The 19,636-nt window shown below is 37.3% G+C and overlaps 1 protein-coding gene across 1 annotated transcript; it reads right to left on the bottom strand.

The window, feature by feature from the left end:
• Nucleotides 1-1,777: 1,777 nt before the first annotated feature.
• znf367 (zinc finger protein 367) lies at nt 1,778-13,397 on the bottom strand. Its single transcript, XM_056464191.1, has 5 exons — nt 12,941-13,397; nt 10,998-11,148; nt 8,270-8,389; nt 7,801-7,939; nt 1,778-5,183 (listed from the first exon to the last, which is right to left on the bottom strand). The coding sequence occupies exons 1-5, from the start codon at nt 13,220-13,222 to the stop codon at nt 4,925-4,927; spliced, it is 951 nt and encodes a 316-aa protein (XP_056320166.1). The 5' UTR covers nt 13,223-13,397; the 3' UTR covers nt 1,778-4,924.
• Between the last annotated feature and the right edge of the window lie 6,239 nt (nt 13,398-19,636).

Raw genomic sequence — 19,636 nt, 5'->3', positions numbered from 1 at the left:
ATCATGCATAGACCCACACACAACTCATCTGCAAGCTTAGTGATAGTCCGTTTATTAGAAGACATGGGATGGTTATCAGGGTGTTTGTGCTTCCTTTCAGATCAAATTGTTCATTTTTATTTTAAAATATTATGATTTATTGAAATCTCCGTAACAAACAACTATGTTAATGCTTCCCTATTATTGAAATATTGAGATGATTCCTGGTAAAACTTCAGGAAGTGAAAGTATTATGGTCTTAACAATATTAAAACTCTTTTCAGAAGTGTTTAGTAAACTAACCTAATGCCTGCATGTAATGTCAAAATAAAGGTTGTTTCATTTAAAACAAGCTAACTAAAACTAAATATATAGCCTATAACCGGCCCTTATATGAGAAATATGTTGTCTTGATGAGGAAAATATGTCTTAACAGACGAAACGAAAATAAAAAACGTCTCGATGTTCATTTTTCAATATCTAATTCTAAAATGAAAATCCAATGATCATAAGACACTCTGACCTATAAGCTTCTATCTGACATTGTAGTCAAAATTGAGATATTGACATATTCTTATTAAATGACATCTTATTTACATTATGGGATGCTTTTCTAAAAGTTGTTTACATTTTACTTTTTATTTAATGAACAAATGTTACACACATACTGTTTGCTGTATGGAACGCAAAAACTTTAAAGCTCAATATCTCAAACTCATTCAGAACGCAGACAGAACCTTATAACTCCAAGGTGACCAGATTTAATTAAATAAGAACAGTTATTTAAAATAACTAAAATATTTTAAACATTTTAGTTTTTGCTTTACTTTGAATCAAATAATTCCCAGTACAGGGTTGCAGCTGGAAGGGCATCCGCTGCGTAAAACATGTGCTAGATAAGTTGGCAGTTCATTCCGCTGTGGCAACCCCTGATTAATAAAGGGACTAAGCCAAAAAGAAAATGAATGAATGAATCAAATGAAAATGATGTCATAATTCACTGTCACTGTAGCCAATCGGAGGGGATTAAAGGCACAGTACATCAAAAATATTAAAATGATGTCATCACTTACTGTCACTGTAGCCAATCAGAGGGGTTTAAAGGGACAGTACATCAAACATATTAAAATGATGTCATCATTTACTGTCACTGTAGCCAATCAGAGGTGTTTAAAGGGACAGTACATCAAACATTAAAATGATGTCATCACTTACTGTCACTGTAGCCAATCAGAGGGGATTAAAGGCACAGTACACCAAACATTAAAATGATGTCATCACTTACTGTCACTGTAGCCAATCAGAGGGGTTTAAAGGGACAGTACACCAAACATTAAAATGATGTCATCACTTACTGTCACTGTAGCCAATCAGAGGGGTTTAAAGGGACAGTACACCAAACATTAAAATGATGTCATCACTTACTGTCACTGTAGCCAATCAGAGGTGTTTAAAGGCACAGTACATCAAACATTAAAATGATGTCATCACTTACTGTCACTGTAGCCAATCAGAGGGGATTAAAGGGACAGTACACCAAACATTAAAATGATGTCATCATTTACTGTCACTGTAGCCAATCAGAGGGGTTTAAAGGGACAGTACATCAAAAATATTAAAATGATGTCATCATTTACGGTTACTGTAGCCAATCAGAATGAATGAATCAAATAAATGCAGGCATGCTGACCAGAAAGAAAAAACCTGGACAAATCATCCTAGTGTGAAACCTTTTGACCGTATGTTTTATGTTACACCTTTTATAACTTATTTAAATAAAGCAAACTTGAGGACCAGGCAGGATTTATATCATTTATTGAAGACTTGAAGTGCTAACACTATGATGAAAAAGCCCGCTTACACATTTACAAAGTGGAACAGAAGATCTCCAAATAAAACACTTGATTACATTCTGTTGTCGTGGCTAAACATTGATCTTCTCCAACAATTCAGGGGGGAAATATATTATTTTCAGCTATAAAATGGACACATAAAAACTCGACGCCACGCAGAAAACATTCCCGACCTCGTCAGAAACGCACCGCTCCAGTTTATGAGGCCGAATTAAATCACAATGCAAATTGAACAATGAACAGAATGTAGTGTTACGAATTATGAACTGGTGAAACAAGTGCCATCGAGATCCATCCAGACTCTCTTTCCATCACTTCTCTTTGGAAATAAGAGCTCTACTGAAGTGAGAGATTAATAATGTAAGTGCTTCAGTTGATCAGCTTTCCACTGTCAATCTATACACTACTGCAGTCGTCTCAAGTACTGACTTCAATACTAATCAATACTGAAACTGTAAAACTGTGACGACCAGATTTCATGCTTGCATTTTGAGTGGATTCTTAAAGGGACAGTACATCAAACATATTAAAATGATGTCATCATTTACTGTCACTGTAGCCAATCAGAGGTGTTTAAAGGGACAGTACATCAAAAATATTAAAATGATGTCATCATTTACTGTCACTGTAGCCAATCAGAGGTGTTTAAAGGGACAGTACACCCATAAAATGAAAATGATTACTGTCACTGTAGCCAATCAGGGGTGTTTAAAGGCACAGTACATCAAACATATTAAAATGATGTCATCATTTACTGTCACTGTAGCCAATCAGAGGTGTTTAAAGGGACAGTACATCAAACATTAAAATGATGTCATCATTTACTGTCATTGTAGCTAATCAGAGGTGTTTAAAGGGACAGTACACCCATAAAATGAAAATGATTACTGTCACTGTAGCCAATCAGAGGTGTTTAAAGGGACAGTACATCAAAAACATTAAAATGATGTCATCACTTACTGTCACTGTAGCCAATCAGAGGGGTTTAAAGGGACAGTACATAAAAAACATTAAAATGATGTCATCACTTACTGTCACTGTAGCCAATCAGAGGGGTTTAAAGGGACAGTACATAAAAAACATTAAAATGATGTCATAATTTACTGTCACTGTAGCCAATCAGAGGTGTTTAAAGGGACAGTACATCAAAAACATTAAAATGATGTCATAATTTACTATCACTACAGCCAATCAGAGGGGTTTAAAGGGACAGTACATCAAAAACATTAAAATGATGTCATCATTTACTGTCACTGTAGCCAATCAGAGGGGTTTAAAGGGACAATACACCCATAAAATGAGAATGATGTAATAATTTACTGTCACTGTAGCCAATTAGAGGTGTTTAAAGGCACAGTACATCAAACATTACAATTATGTCATAATTTACTGTCATTGTAGCCAATCAGAGGTGTTTAAAGGCTCAGTACATCAAACATATTAAAATGATGTCATAATTTACTGTCACAGTAGCCAATTAGAGGTGTTTTAAAGAACAGTAAATCTAATAAAATGAAAACTGTTATCATTTACTGTCACTGTAGCCAATCAGAGGTGTTTAAAGAGACAGTACATACAAAACATTAAAATGATGTCATCACATGCTGTCATTGTAGCCAATTAGAGGTGTTTTAAAGATCACTAAATCAAATAAAATGAAAATTGTCATCATTTACAGTCACTGAAGCCAATTAAATTCATGTGATAATAAAACAGCCAATCAAATGTGTTTAAAGGAAGAGTACAATCAAAACAATTCTAAATTTACTGTCATTGTAGCCAATCAGATGTGTTTAAAGGGACAGTACACCACCCAAAAATTTAAACGCTATCACCATTTACTGTCATTGTAGCCAATCATAACTTTAAAGGGGCATTTTACTTTCATTGGAGCAAATCAGACATGTGACAACACAACAGCCAATCAGAGGTGTTTAAAAGGGACAGTACACACACACACACACACACACACACTCACAAAATGTGTCATTATTTACTGTTATTGTAGCCAATCAGACGTGTTTAAAAGAACAGTACACCAAAGAATTCAAATTCTGTCCTCATTTGCTGTCATTGCAGCCAATCATGTTTTTAAAGAGACAGTACACCAAAAATGTTTAATTCTGCCATCTCTATTCACTCTCAGGTTGTTTTAAACTCCCTTTTTGTTCTAGAGGGAAAAAAATAAGATATTTGGTGGAATGTCAGTAAACAACCAGATCTGGCTACCTATTTAGTATCATGGCAGAAAAAATAAATATGGCAGTAAATGGGTCCGTATGGATACTGACATAGTTCCAAATATCTTGCTTTGTCTTCAGCAAAACCAAGAAATTTATACAAGTTTAAAAGGTTTAATTGGAGAGTAACTAAGGACAGAAATGTCATTTTTAGGTGTACTGTCACTTTAAAAATCCCTGATTGTCCACTGTATTCAAATGCTCAACATAAATGACTGTGATTGGCTACAATGAATTCAGTGCAGCCAATCACAGTGATTTCTGCAGAGCATGTAAATGCAACAACCAATCAGAGACGCTTTAAGTATCCACTCAAATTATTTTGAAATGTTCAGTACCGATTACTACCGCAGTCAGTGCTTTTTAACAACACAACTACTACTACATATGCGTGTACCCATGGAGAGGCCTTTTAAAGCTGGTTAGTTTGATTGCGAAGCCTGAGTCCTACAGCCGCCAGCAGGTGGCGCTCAACACTGCTTTAAATAGAATAAATACATGATTAAACACGAGCGAGTGATGGAAGCGCCGGGACTAATGCGTGTGTCTGCATACGGAAAGCAAAAGCGGGTCTCCTGCTAGTCATAAGTCTTCTCACACACATACAAACACACACACACACAAACACTAAAATCCACACACAAACCCACCCACAATCCCCCAAACACACACTCATGTCCACAAAGTGCACAACGAAACAAAAGAAACGTCTCATATCTCCTGAACAAGAACAAACATTCTTCATTCATATAATGATATCATCTACCATCATAGCAGCCTAAAGGTACGAAATAAGGAAGCGAAATAAGGTGCTTGTAGCTTATATCCACATGTCTGGAGCTGACGAGTGTCTCAGGCCGACAGGTTGTTAGCGAGCTCGATGAGTGCTAGCGCTCCGTGCAGACGCTCCCTCTGCTCCTGCAGACGCCGGCGTGCCGTCACCACTCCGCCAGAGGGGGCGCTCTTCTCCTCCTCTTGCTCTTCTTCTTCTCCTTCATCGGATGGCAGGAAGTCTAACGGGTCCTGCTGCTCCTGGTCCTCCAGGGGACTCTTGTTTTGAGGCTTGGCTTTGCCCGGTACAGGTGAACGCTGCTCACGTGTTTGCCAATATCTGACGAACACACCATTTCAGTCAGCGAACGACATAAATAAATAAATATATAGATAGAAAAGTCTTAGGCAAAGATTAATTACATTATATATACAGTGCATCCGGAAAGGGTTTATAGCGCTTCACTTTTCCACATTTGTTTATGTTACAGCCTTATTCCAAAATGGATTAAATTCCTGTATTTCCTCAACATTCTACACACAATCCCCCATAATGACAATGTGGAAAAAGAGTTTTTGAAATTGTTGTAGATTTATTAAAAATAAAAAGCTGTAAAATCAGATGTACATCAGTATTCTCAGCCTTTGGCGTGAAGCTCTAAATTGAGCTCAGGTTCATTCTGTTTCCACTGATAGTTCTTCAGATGTTTCAGCAGCTTCATTGGAGTTCACCTGTGGTCAATTCAGCTGATTGGACATGATCTGAAAAGGCATACACTTGTCTATATAAGGTCCCAGGGTTGACAGTGCATGTCAAAGCACAAACCAAGCATGAAGACAAAGGAATTGTCTGTAGACCTCTGAGACAGGATTGTCTGGAGGCACAAGGCTGGGGAAGGGTACAGAAACATTTCTGCTGCTCTGAAAGTTCCAATGAGCACAGCGGCCTCCATCATCCATAAGTGGAAGATGTTTAACCACCAGGACTCTTCCTAGAGCTGGCCGGCCATCTAAGCTGAGTGATCGGGGGAGAAGGGCCTTAGTCAGAGAGGTGATCAATAACCCGATGGTCACTCTGTCTGAGCTCCAGCGTTCTTCTGTGGAGAGAGGAGAACCTTACAGAAGGACAACCATCTGTGCAGCAATCCACCAATCAGGCCTGTATGGTAAAGTGGCCAGACAGATGACGCTTCCAACCTGGAATTTGCCAAAAGGCGTCTGAAGGACTCTCAGACCATCAGAAACTAAACTCTCTGCTCTGATGAGACTCAAACTGAACTCTGTGGAGTGAACGCCAGGCGTTACGTTTGGAGAAAAGCAGGCAGCGCTCATCACCAGGCTAATAGCATCCCTACAGTGAAGCATGGTGGTGGCAGCATCATGCTGTGGGGATGTTTTTCAGCAGCAGGAACTGGAAGACTAGTCAGGATAGAGGGAAAGATGAATGCAGCGATGTACAGAGACATCCTGAATGAAGACCTGCCTCAGAGTGCTCTTGACCTCAGACTGAGGTTCATCTTCTAGCAGGACAATGACCCAAAGAACACCGCCAAAATATCAATGGAGTGGCTTCAAAACAACTCAGTGAATGTCATTGAGTGGCCCAGCCAGAGCCCAGACCTACATCCTATTGAACATCTCTGGAGAGATCTGAAAACGGCTGTGCACCGTCGCTTCCCATCCAACCTGAGAGTTTGAAAGGTCCTGCAAAGAGGAATGGACAAAAGCTCCCAAAGCCAGGTGTGCCAAGGTTGTGGCATCATATTCAAGAAGACTCGAGGCTGTAATCGCTGCCAAAGGTGCATCAACAAAGTGTTGAGCAAAGGCTGAGAATACTGATGTACATGTGATTTTACAGGGTTTATATTTTTAATAAATCTGCAACAGTTTTAAAAACTCTTTTTCCACATTGTCATTATGGGGGATTGTGTGTAGAATGTTGAGGAAATGAATGAATTTAATTCATTTTGAATAAGGCTGTAACAAAGAAAGGTGGAAAAAGTGAAGCGCTCTCAATACTTTCCGGATGCACTGTATTATATAGTAAATAGTAATAATTATGTAGAAAATAAAAAGGATTTTACTTGTACTAAAATTAAAAAGGTAATTGATAAAAAAATGTGTGTGTGTGATGCACACAAAAAATGTTTCATAGATTTATATATAAATTGTGTCATATATTTTTATATTGAAATTTAAATAAATATTTTCTTAAATGTATGTATGCATATAAGCAGAATGCACAAACCGTAAACATATGCCATTTCAAAACAAAGTTTTATTTTGGATGTGATTAATCGCAATTAATTTTCGCTCAGCACTGACTATAGATCATTATATATATATATATATATATATATATATATATATATATATATATATATATATATATATATATATATATATATATATATATATATATATATATATATATATATATATATATATATATATATATATATAGGTGTTATGTATAAAGAAAACACTTTAAGCTAACTGGCAGGGGGATTTTGAAAACCGTAAACATATTGTTTCAGCTCATTGCCCATATGGTTTTATGGGAAATACAAAAAGAAGACTTCAAAAGTCTGGGCTGGATTAAAAAAAAAAGTTATTGGTCAAAGAAATAAAAATAAATAAAAATAATGGACTTAAATGTTGAGTTTAACTTTACTCTAACTCAGTTTACTCAAACTTCATGAATGTTCCAGACGAATAATAACTGAATAGTTTTGAATATTTGAACAAAAACCTGCATCATTTTATATGATCAGGATATAGAAATATTCATGTGCTCAATATCTATCCAGTCATGATATATCTGCCAATAGTGATTAGAAAATAAACAGTCTGATTTTATAGATTCCAAATTAATTTCAGTTGTATTGGCCTCAGTTATAGAAGCATTCGTCAGCTTATTTTCAAATCATCGTCTCATGTAGAATTGCTTTACTCACTTTGTCAGCCATTCAGCCACAGCCTTGTTATCGGCTCCCTGTGATTTCCCGGGGCCGCCGGTCGGCTCCTCGCGCTTCAGCCTGGCGTACGGGTGTTTCGCACAGTGACGGTTTGCATGAGTAAAGCGGCTCCCGCAAGCTAAAACACAAACACAGCAGAAATGAGCATCTGACACACCTGTGCATTCAGAAAACACAGCAGACTATTTGATCCTCTGTCCAAAACTTTACAATTTCCGAGAGACTGAGACTGGGAGCCGGCTCCTAAACAGAGCAAATTTCTACTGACTCTAATGTTAAAACAGCCAACTTCACAGCATTTAGTTCAGGAAGGATTTTGTGTATATAACTAATATTACCCATCATGACACAGAGGTGAATGTATATCCGTGTGTGTGAATGACTCCTAAAACAACACTCAATCCTGATTGGCTGATGGATTCAAGTGTTGTTCTCCAATCTTGCTCACCTTTCTCAGAGCAGACGAAGGGCTTTTCTCCGGTGTGCAGACGCTGGTGTGTCTTCAGCTGACCGCTCTGAACGAATGCTTTCCCGCAGTCTGGATAATCACACAGATACGGCCGTTCACCTGTAATAAACACGCAGGAGAGGTGAGCACACATGCTGAGAAAACCGTCGGCATTTTCATTAGCCTGTTGGATTTTAATTGCTGTATTAACCAAACATGCTCGCGTTCTTTTGCCTTTTTTAAAGGAACAGTTTACGCAAAAACAGTCATCATTTACTCACTCACAATGAAGTGGTTGTAAACTTTAATGAGTTTCTTTCTGTCTGTTGAACACAAAACAAGATCTTCTGAAGAACGCTGGAATAAAAAAAGCAATTGATATCCAGAGATGATGGCTGTTTTTCCCCAGAATATCATCTTCCTTTGTGTTCAACAGAAGAAAGAAACATGAAAATCTTTTAAACAAGTGGTGAATAAGGAAATCAGACTTTCCATTTTTGGTCATAAACAACTTCTCAGGTAAAAAATAATAATAATAATTCAATAAAAGGCACTTTTCAAAATGATATCCAATGATTGATCAAAAAGAAGGACATGCGATACTGTAAAGTTCCCAATCATCTTCCTTTCAGCTGTCACAAGTTGTGAATGGTACCAAAATAGTCAACTGTAACACTTTTTGGGAGCCTTTCCTAAGGGGTAGGCCTGTCATGATAACTATTTGTAGTTGTGTGATAAATTTCACCAAAATATATTGAGATAAACTATATTATAATATGATCCCAAGGTTTCCATAATCCTGGACCAGGCCGTATCCTGAGCAGCTACTGTGGTGGTCATGGAGGAGTGGAGAACATGAGACTGATTCCTGTGACGCTCCAGAGACAGACGAGTCTTCGCTGAGGCCAGCTTCCAGCCTCCGCCACTGAGACTGCAGCTCTGCACAAGACGTTTGGCCAGCGGAGAAATTAAAATGGTCGTGCCCAACTGAGCCTGGTTTCTCTCAAGGTTTTTTTTCTTCACTTCCGCCATTAGTGAAGTTTTTTTCCCTCTCCGCTGTCTCCACTGGCTTGCATGGTTCAGGATCTGTAGAGCTGCGCATCGTTGGATTTGCTCTTCAGTGTTTGGACTCTCAGTAGTGATTATTAAACCACACTGAACTGAGCTGAACTGAACTGAACTTGAACACTACAAACTGAACTACACTGTTCCTATTTACTATGACCTTTTATGTGAAGCTGCTTTGACACAATCTACATTGTAAAAGCGCTATACAAATAAAGGGGAATTGAATTGAATTGCTGTCATTTTAAGCCCATTGTATGCCACTGTATAATATATTTTGCCATGTATAATGCCAGAATGACAATATCATATCATGATGATGCAAGTACACTCTTCCAAAGAACACATCATATTTGACTCTTAAGTGTATTTGTTTTAATTATAGTCATTTTAACTATTTAATAATCAGTCATTGGAGTTAGAATGTGAAAATGCATATCCTAAACAAATAAATATTAATAAATGTTAACAATAGTGCAGAGTAAATAGTAACAGACTGCGATATTTTACTGCTGTATTGTCACAGGCCTAATAAGGAAAGCTAATCAACAGGTAGTAAAGGGCGGAGCTAGGCTGAATGCTGATTGGTTTACAGAGAATGATCAATTGTGCATGCAACAAAATGGGAACGACAACAAAAGGAAGCACCATTTTTAAACACACAGCACTGTGATTCAATAAACCTTGGTAAACACATGCATTTTTGAAGAGGGCTTGTTGACACATCATATCTTCATTATAAGAGACTATATACAGGGAGACTTTTAATTTGGAATTAGCCGGCTCAGTCACTTCTGGTATATCTCGCCATGATAAACTAACCATCTAGTTTGGTTAAAATCAATAATCTGCACTGCCTGATTGAGATACGATATCCCAGCAAACAAGAAGCACTGCGTTAAATTACATTGCACCATGGTTTTAACGTATAGAAATGTATTTTACCACAGTATTTTAAATGGAGTTTCAGTGCTCGGCAGCTGCTCTTGACGTACATCCCTGAATAACATTACGGACAACTAATACAATATCTCTGTGTTCCATCTGATATTATATTATTGTAGGGGCAGCACGGCGGCACTCACAACAAGGTCGCTGGTTCGAGTCCAAGCGGGGCCAGTTGGTGTTTGGTGTCACTTTGCATGTTCTCCCCGTGTTGGCATGGGTTTCCCCCACAGTCCAAACACATGAGCTATAGAGGAATTGACTAACTAAATTGGCCGTAGTGTATGAGTGAATGAGTGTTTCCCAGTACTGGGTTGCAGCGGGAAGGGCATCTGCTGCGTTAAACATATGCTGAAATAGTTGTCGGTTCATTCCACTGTGGTGACCTCTGATAAATAAGGGACTAAGCCAGAGGAAAATGAATGAATATTATTGCATTCATATAAATATTAGAGGGATGTCAAAACAATGAAACCATCTTCATCATTTACTCACACTGAAGCAGTTCTACACTTTTCTGTACAAACGGGTCATAGTCTAATTAAAGACATTATCCATGCTGTAAAACAAACTTCATGAAATTGAAAATAGTCACATTAATCTTTCACCAGAAGTTCATTTGAGGCTGAATAACACTTGCTGTGCATGTAGCACATTACCCAGTAACTTTTTTGATAAAAGTCTGACACACACACACACTCTCGAGAGCAGCACTGACCGGTGTGTGTGCGTTTGTGGGCCTGCAGGGACTTCTCTCGGGGAAAGACGCGGTTGCAGATGTTGCAGCGGATGCGGCTGGTGGAGTTCTCCCCCTCGTTGATCAGCTCTCGGACAGTGTCTGCTCGCGGACGGCCACGCCGGATACCATCCTGCAATAGAGAACAAGTGTGTGTTTACGACACAACGATACACTGGACTGAGCTGAATAACAGCGCGACTGTCTGCTGTACTACTGACCTGCGGTCTGCAGTACTGATTACATGTACACAGTCAGTTAATCGACTTTTCTGGGTTTATAAATCATTCTTATGCATTTAATTAAATGTATTTTTGATATTTTGACATTTATTTTAAGAAGTGTAAAGGATTTCTTGTAAAACAACACATACATCTACCTAATACACCTGATGAATAGAGAAAAAGTGAGTCTCTTCATTTATTTTTGGATAGTTAATAATAAAATAGGCTGTTTTCTCTGCTAAATGATTAACTATTAACTAATATTAACTATTATATATTGATTTCAGCTCAAATTGTAAGATTTGAATGTCAATTATTTGAACAATTGTCTGTCAAATAATAATTTAGAGTTAATTAATGCATTATAAATAAGAGCATAACTGTATTTATTATAGAAATTACCACTGTTTGTGTCCCTCAAATACAAAAAATGAGTCTCTTCATTTATTTTTGGCTAGTTAATGAAAAAAAAATTGCTTATTCTCTGCTACATTAACAATAACTTCTCCATAATTACACATAAACAACCCTAAATTAAACCCAATATGTTCATGTTAATTAGCATTACACAGTACTTCAATGTGTACGTGCCATACGTAATAATCACATAATAAACCCATTATAATTTAATAACAATTATCCAAATGCCATATTTAAATACTCTATTAAAGTAACACGGTGATACTTTGAAGTCTGATTTATCTGTTAGATTCATATAAATACATTAATGCAACACAACAGTGTAATATTAAAGCTTCATATTATGTGTAACATATTAATAACAACTAATACAATATCTTTGTGTATCTGATTTACAATTGCGTCCATTGAAATATATTAAATGGACACCCAAAAATGAAACTATTCATTATTTACTCACACTGAAATGGCTGGAAACTTGTATGAATCACTTTCTTGTCAAATAACATAATATAAAAGTTAATTGCAGTTACTTCCCTCAACATTCTTCAAAATATCTTGTTTTGTCTACAGGGAAGAAACTCCTAAAAGCTTATAGCCGCTTAATGTTAAATAGTAAATGACAGAAATGTCCCAGAAATTTCCATTTAATGCACTTATACATCTAATAATCAGGATTATTACAGCACTATAATATACACACACCTCTGTCATGCAGACATATTAATATTGAGATAAAATTGGTTTCATATTCGCACATTCATTCAGTTTTAACAGTGACACAGTTCCTATATTGTTTACAACGCTACTCTGAATATATAATGTGAATTCGCATGTATGAACGACTTCAAAACAACATTAGCTCTGTTTAATTGACGGAGAACAATGTATTTTGATAGTCATCGGCTGCTAATATTAATTTCCCTATTCATAATTTGCAAATAACACTTATCTGAAACTATACAGTTAAACAGACAGCCCAAATATAAAACCAGCTTCATCCTAATGTAAATATTAACGTGTTATATTAACGCAAGCACTCATTATGAGACAAAATAAGTTTCTAGAAGGAACATTTTGGCGCGCACGTCTGACGTCACGTTCAACTTCCAGCTGCCGCACAATGGAGGAGAATTTAAAATCCCACTCCGAGCGCGCGCTTTAACGTAACAGTCACTTCTACTAACGGAAAGTCAAAATCGGTTGCTTTAAAAGTTAATTACGATTGATATAAACAGTTCACCAGTGTTTAAAGAAGCATTCTGCATTGGTGTGTCTTACCTTGAGGTGATCCGGGCAGGAGTGCGGGTCTGCTTCAGCAGGAGAGCTGCTTGTTCGGGTGGGCGAGGCGGCGCCGCTACCTGAACCGGGGCTTAAAGTCACATTATGCGCGTTTTCGCCCCAGCGCCATGGGTACACCATAAAGTCGCTAAAACCGGGGCTGGTGGGCATCAGGGAGTCCGCGGTGGTCCTCGGTTTAATCGGTGTAGTTTTAATAACCGACACCAGAACTCTTTTCGGCGAGTCGTTGCAGAAAATCACCTGATGCTTGCTGTCAGCCATAACGGATAAAATCTGAATCTAAAAACCGTTGGGATTCAATAAAAACGTTTAAAAAGAGAGTAATCCGGTGTTAACGTGCCGCAGTGTGGTAAAGTCAGTCATTCCCGGAGTTATATGTTGCAGAGCTTCTTTGATCCCGCTCCTCCGACAGCCTCCACTTGTTACAGTGACCCGGTACTTTCCCGCGTTGGAAATCGCGCCCGATGGGGTGGTGTAGCCAATCGGAGAGAAGAACGTTACAGCGGGTCTGAGAGCTGACCAATGACAGCCGCTGTGACATCCGCGCAGCACACAGTAGCCAATCACAACGCGCAAAAAATTTTAGGCCACCAAATACTTTTTAAATATGGCAGAGCGCGGGTTTTCTGACTGACGTTGCTGCTGTCCAATTAGACGCGGTGGTTTTTAGTGTGTAGGCGGGGTTTGTGAAGGTTCTTTCCTGCCGCTTCAACGTCTCCCGCGCATAATGTTTACATTTACATCGATTTAAAGGGAAAGGCGGGCGGTGACGGTGGCGCGAAAGTTACGTAATCAAACCGCCTTTTGTTTCATTGTGTTTCAGCAGCTGTCCGCGTGAAAAACCCTTTAATTATTCCATTCGCGAGTAGATAAAAGATTGAAAAGACTGAAACAGATGCATCTCTCTCAGGGCATTCATTGCAGAATATATATTTTTAAGTTTAAGTTTGAAGTCTTAAGAATGATTTCCATATTTCTTTCATTGTTTTTAATTTTTGTGTTTGAGTTTACTGTTTCTTTAATATTATGGGTGCCTATTAAATTCCATTCTGTGTTATTTATTTATTTTTATTATTGCAATATCAACAGTGCATTACACCAATACAGAAACAAAACTAAAAGAAATATGGTACAATCAATAGAAATATAACTTTTTGGTAACAAGAGAATTATAACAGTTTTATGACAAATGAAATATAGGTAAAGCAAAGAAAGACAACGAGAAAGAAAATGAAACAAACAACAACAAAAAAGAAATACTTGAGTGCAAATGACATAAATAAAACAAGTTATTGCAGAATATTAAATAAAGCACATGTTTTATAAGTTGTAATAGCTTTCGTGTTGTGAGAGTCTGTGATGGTTTTTAAATAAAGGATCAGTTCTCGTTTAAAAAATAAAGAATTTGTCGGTGCCAGTAGCCTAGTGGTTAAGTGCGCCAACATATAGCGCCATAGTGCTCGCGGCGACCCGTGTTTGATTCCCGGCTCGAGGTCCTTTGCCGACCCTTCCCTTCTCTCTGCTCCTAATGCTTTCCTCTCTGTAACCTCCACTATCCTATCCAAATTAAAGGTGAACCCCCCCCCCCATTTGTGTATAAAAAAACTTTCCAATAAATAAAATGAGGTTTATGCAGAAAGATGAATTATGAAAGTGTTTACCTTTAATATAAAACCCCACAACAACATGTTTATAGGTTAAATAAAAATCACCACAAACGTTTTGGACAATTAGAGAATTAACATCAGACCAAAACGATTTAACAAAGGGACACTCCCAAAACAAGTGAGCATCAGATTCAGAAGAAGTCTCACAGAAAGAGCAAGAGATGTCTATCATTTTTGAATTTTTGTGAATAAAACCTGTGAATAATTTTAAAAGAAATTTCTTTAATTTTATTTGTTAAAAATATTTCTGGGGGAGTGACCAGACATATGACCATTTAATATCATCAAAGAGGTTGTTCCAATAAGAAATAGAAGAAGGATTTGAGATGACCAGGTCTAAAAATAAAGATCTGATTTTATGATTGGATTTATTAGTGGAGAAACAAATAGATCCAACAACAGTAGAGACAGGACTAAGGGAACAAGCGGAAATCAATGAATTATTATTATTAGTATTATTATTATTTCTAAAAAGCATACAGATTTCAGAGGAAATGGCCTTACAAACGATATTAAATTCTGTTTTAGATATAGGCAGAGTATATCTTGCAATAAAATCAGAGTAAGTAAATAAATTACCATTACTGTCAAATAACTGGTTTACTAATATCACGCCATTACTGAATCAATTATTAAAGAAAATAGATTTCCTCTTATGTAAAATATTACAGTTGTTCCTAATTAAAAAGTTGTGTGGCGAGAAATTATGCTTATTAATAAGTTTCGAAGCCTGAAGCATTTGCTGATAATAATTGGAAAGTTTGATAGGAAGTTTGTTAGTTGAGAAATTACACAATAATAAAAATGCAATGCCACCTAATTGAGAAAAAACATAATGAGGGATTACTTTCCAAATAGAAGATTGATTGAAGAGAAAGCGTTTAAGCCAATTTATTTTTAAGGTATTAAGTGCATCAAAAGCTATAAAGTTTAAGCCACCCTTATTATAGGAATTCAAAATGACAGATTTTCTAACATTTGGGTTTTATTCTTCCGAAAAAATTTAAAAAGCATTACATCAATCAATTTACAGGTCGGTTTATCTACAAATAAAGAATGAGCTGCATGGGATAACCTAGAGAATTCTGTGTTATTATTCCTAATAGATCTGCAGATTATTATTGGTAGACATACTTGCTTTAGTTTTGTGCACAAATTCATATTTATCAAATGATTAAGTTTGGAATAAGATAAAAATAATGATAATATTAGTTTTACATATCCATAATTATATAATTAAAATATTACACGACGTAAGAAGTCAGATTAATGTTAAAGTGAGCAGCATTCATCTGACAGGTCCATTTGCGATAGCACGCTCCCAATAGATATTGGATGAGACGAAATGACCAAGCATCCAGCCCCAAATATACAATCTCACTGAAACTCCAAGTGATTTTACAAGAGAAGTTAAAGATCTACAAGTCTTTGGATGTGTGGTCATGTGCAGGAAATAATGCTCCATGATGACCAGATTTAAAACTTTGTAGTGCTAAAAACCGAAGTTCTGCCTAGCCTAAGACAAGGAAAGAAGACGGAGCTGTACAAGGCCTGGGTAATCATCAACAAGCAGAACGACTGCATTCTGACAGAGAACTACACCTGTACAGCAGGGTATGTGAATACTTTTACATTTCACTCTGAGCATTCAGCATCCGCAGTTTAATTCACCATATTGAACTGTTTTTGCTGAAATCATTGCTGCAATCAAAAATGCAACCCAGGCTCATTCTGAAAACGTAGTCCTGAAGACGTTTCTGGAGACCGCGAATTATGTAGCCGGAGGTACGTATGGCTGGATTTAGTTTTTTTAAGCGAACGCTGCGGGGCGGTATGACGCCGTTCCTTTTAGCACTCGCCGGCTGACCGCTTACCTTTGTGTGGAGGGCTACCAGTTTGTCCGGTTAGCTAGTCCTGTACGTCGGCGGACTCGAGACGCAGAGAGGAGCTGACCACAACGACGACGACCAGGTTCGAGTCTGGGGAAGAGCGGTTCCAGAAATCAGGTAAGACTAAAACAGAATCCAAGAAATAAAGCGAAGAGGTTCATAACGGGGTGAGAATGTGGTAAAATCCGAAAACGTGGTAAAATAAATTAATAAATTAATAAAAAAAAAATAAATAAATCAGACGAGGGCTTTTCTTTTTCCGGACGGCTTTTGTAATTCGTTGGTTGGGCTTAGGGCGGGCAGGTCGATCAGTAAAATCAGTTGGGTTAAGGGAAGGAAGAGGGTGGGTCGGTCGCCCAGTCAATCATTGAGCCAGTCAGACGTTTGTTCGACAGCGGCCTCTGGTGGGTTCACTCGAGAACATCGCGGCCGCGAACGGCACTCGCGGGAGACGTCCGAGAAGCCAAAAAGGCGCACACAGCGACCTCTCGCGAATTCGCGAAAACCGCAAAAATACGTACCTCCCAGGACATAATTCGCGATCTCCAGAAACGTCCTCGGGACTACGTTTTCAGAATGAGCCTGGGTTGCAAAAAGGAGTAATGTGTCTGATTCAGCATAGCATGAGCTTATCTGATATGACATGAGAACTGCAGAGTCAAACATTTTTATTTAGGTCCTCACTCCATTCAGCTCCCTTTTAGCCAAAGACGTCTGTGGTTGGCATTAAAAGCAGTGTGGTGTACGGTAAAAGTTAAGTTTTCGAATCTGGCATCCTACCACACAACACGACTTCTTTGCTATTGCAACCGGTCTTATTTTGCAACCAGGAACCCATGTGACATCATGTGTGATGTAGATTGGTAATTCCTCTATAGACAGCAATGACAATTTAATATTTACCTTCAGGTGCATCAATAGAAGAAGCTGTATTAATAATATTGTGGCTCAAAAAGGAGTATGGATAAATGATATTATCATGGCCTGTAAAGTGAGTGTGTGTGTATGTGTGTGTGTGTAATGCCCTTTGTTCAGTTTGTTCATTTGATTAATTAAGTCCTTAATCTTCATTAATTTTTACATGGCATATACTGTATGCTGTACAATAAAAATATGTGAAAAATAACTGAAAGGATTTATATATATATATATATATGATTTTTATTTGGTTTGCACATGTACTTGCCGAATTATTTCAAGGAATAAATTGCAATATTTCAAGAGTAATTAATTAAATAAATGAAAATCATTTCATTTACCAGAAAGGAAAATACAACATTACACTGAATTCATTATTGGTTTTGTGTGCCTACCAAAGATTTGGTATGGCCTCTTCTGGCCACCCCTAAGAAAATTGTCTGGGGGCGCCACTGCATGGGTGTGCTGGTCTATAAAGGAGGGGTGTTAAGGCAAACTGTTGACGAGAAATGGTTTTGAAGCAAATCTTTGCACTTAAAGGAAATTAAATATGTAGACTAATGAGAATAAGCACAACCCTGTTAGACCATGCGTCGGGCGCAGAGTGCATTTATATGGAATAAAATCACTGTCATAAATATTTTGTGCATAAATAAAATTCACGCATCCGTAATTATAAAATCGTAAAGGAAAACGAAGCGTACTCGTAATTTTACGAGGGTACAATTTCTAAATCATCGATTAGAACAGACACAGATACGACATTTTCTTTGCCTGTTTGTATATGACGATACATTTACGATGGGTGTACTTACAAACATATAAACATTATAGTTGAACACTGTTCAGTGATTCACTCAGAGACTGTGCTCGCTGCCTGTAACGTTAACTGACATTATGTTAGCTCTCTATCCTTGGCCTGTTCTTAATTTTGATTCTGTAAAATGTCCAAGAAACACAGTGAAAATGGACCTCATTAAGTCTCAACCTTTATTACAGCTCATGACGGACATTTCTCAAAGAGGGAATAACAGAAATCTTATCTGAGACGGTGTGTGTGGAGCTTGAGTGTCCAGCAGACACGCTGTTGTGATCGATGACTCTCGCTTGTTTATTAATGCATGTGACAGCGGTGATGTAATTTTGACAGTGAAGTCTCGCTGTTTGATTCATACTCATAATCAGGACTTCGTGTCCGTGGTGAAGCTGTAATTCGTGTGTGTAAAGTACACCCATCGTTAATTTATCAGTCGTATACAAACAGACAAAGAAAATGTCGTATCTGTGTCTGCTCTAATCGCAGATTTTGGAAATTGTACCCTCGTAAAATTACGAGTACGCTTCGTTTTCCTTTAAAATTTGCGCATACGTAATTATAAAATCGTATTTACGCATGAAATATTTATGATTTTATTCCATACATTTATCTGTCCTTAAAATAGCAGACTCTGCCTTAATGCTTTTGCGCCATGAGCTTTAGACTTTGCGCCTAGATCATTCAAATAGAGCTAAGTTTTGAATGCCAATAAAGTGAACAATTATCTGTAAAAATAAGGATTTTAGTCAATTAAGCATTTCGAAAATGAGGATAACCATATTTAATATAGAGATTAATACCATTTGTGGAGCTCAAATACAAAATAAATTTGATATACACAGTTGAAGTCAGAATTATTAGCCCCGCTGAATTATTAGCCCCGCTGTTTAGTTTCCCCCAATTTCTGTTTAACAGAGAGCAGATGTCTTCAACACATTTCTAATCATAATAGTGTTAATAACTCATCTCTAATAACTGATTTATTTTCTCTTTGTCATGATGACAGTAAATAATATTAGACTAGATATTCTTCAAGACACTTCTATACAGCTTAAAGTGACATTTAAAGGCTTCACTAGGCAGGTTAGGGTAATTAGGCAAGTTACTGTATAATGATGGTTTGTTCTGGAGACTATCTGAAAAATATATAGCTTAAAGGGGCTAATAATATTGACCTTAAAATGGTGTTTAAATTAAAAACTGCTTTTATTCTAGCCAAAATAAAACAAATAAGACTTTCTCTAGAAGAAAAAATATTATCAGACATACTGTGAACATTTCCTTGCCCTGTTAAACATCATTTGTTAATAATAATGATAAAAAAGGGGGCTAATAATTCTGACTTCAACTGTATATATAATGAGATTCATTGATCAACAACATC

This window comes from Danio aesculapii, chromosome 8 (genome assembly GCF_903798145.1).
Source record: "Danio aesculapii chromosome 8, fDanAes4.1, whole genome shotgun sequence".
Classification (NCBI taxonomy): domain Eukaryota; kingdom Metazoa; phylum Chordata; class Actinopteri; order Cypriniformes; family Danionidae; genus Danio; species Danio aesculapii.
The sequence above is the reverse complement of the archived record's forward strand: the minus strand, read 5'-3'. Positions and strand labels throughout refer to the sequence as shown.

What these genes read in the sequence shown, in the direction of transcription:
- znf367 (XM_056464191.1), bottom strand. Translation starts at nt 13,222, where the DNA reads ATGGCTGACAGCAAGCATCAGGTGATTTTCTGCAACGACTCGCCGAAA. An exon ending in CCTGCCCGGATCACCTCAAG is followed by an intron (nt 11,149 to 12,940) that starts GTAAGACACACC and finishes TCTCTATTGCAG; the next exon opens with GATGGTATCCGGCGTGGCCG. An exon ending in CCACAAACGCACACACACCG is followed by an intron (nt 8,390 to 10,997) that starts GTCAGTGCTGCT and finishes TGTTTATTACAG; the next exon opens with GTGAACGGCCGTATCTGTGT.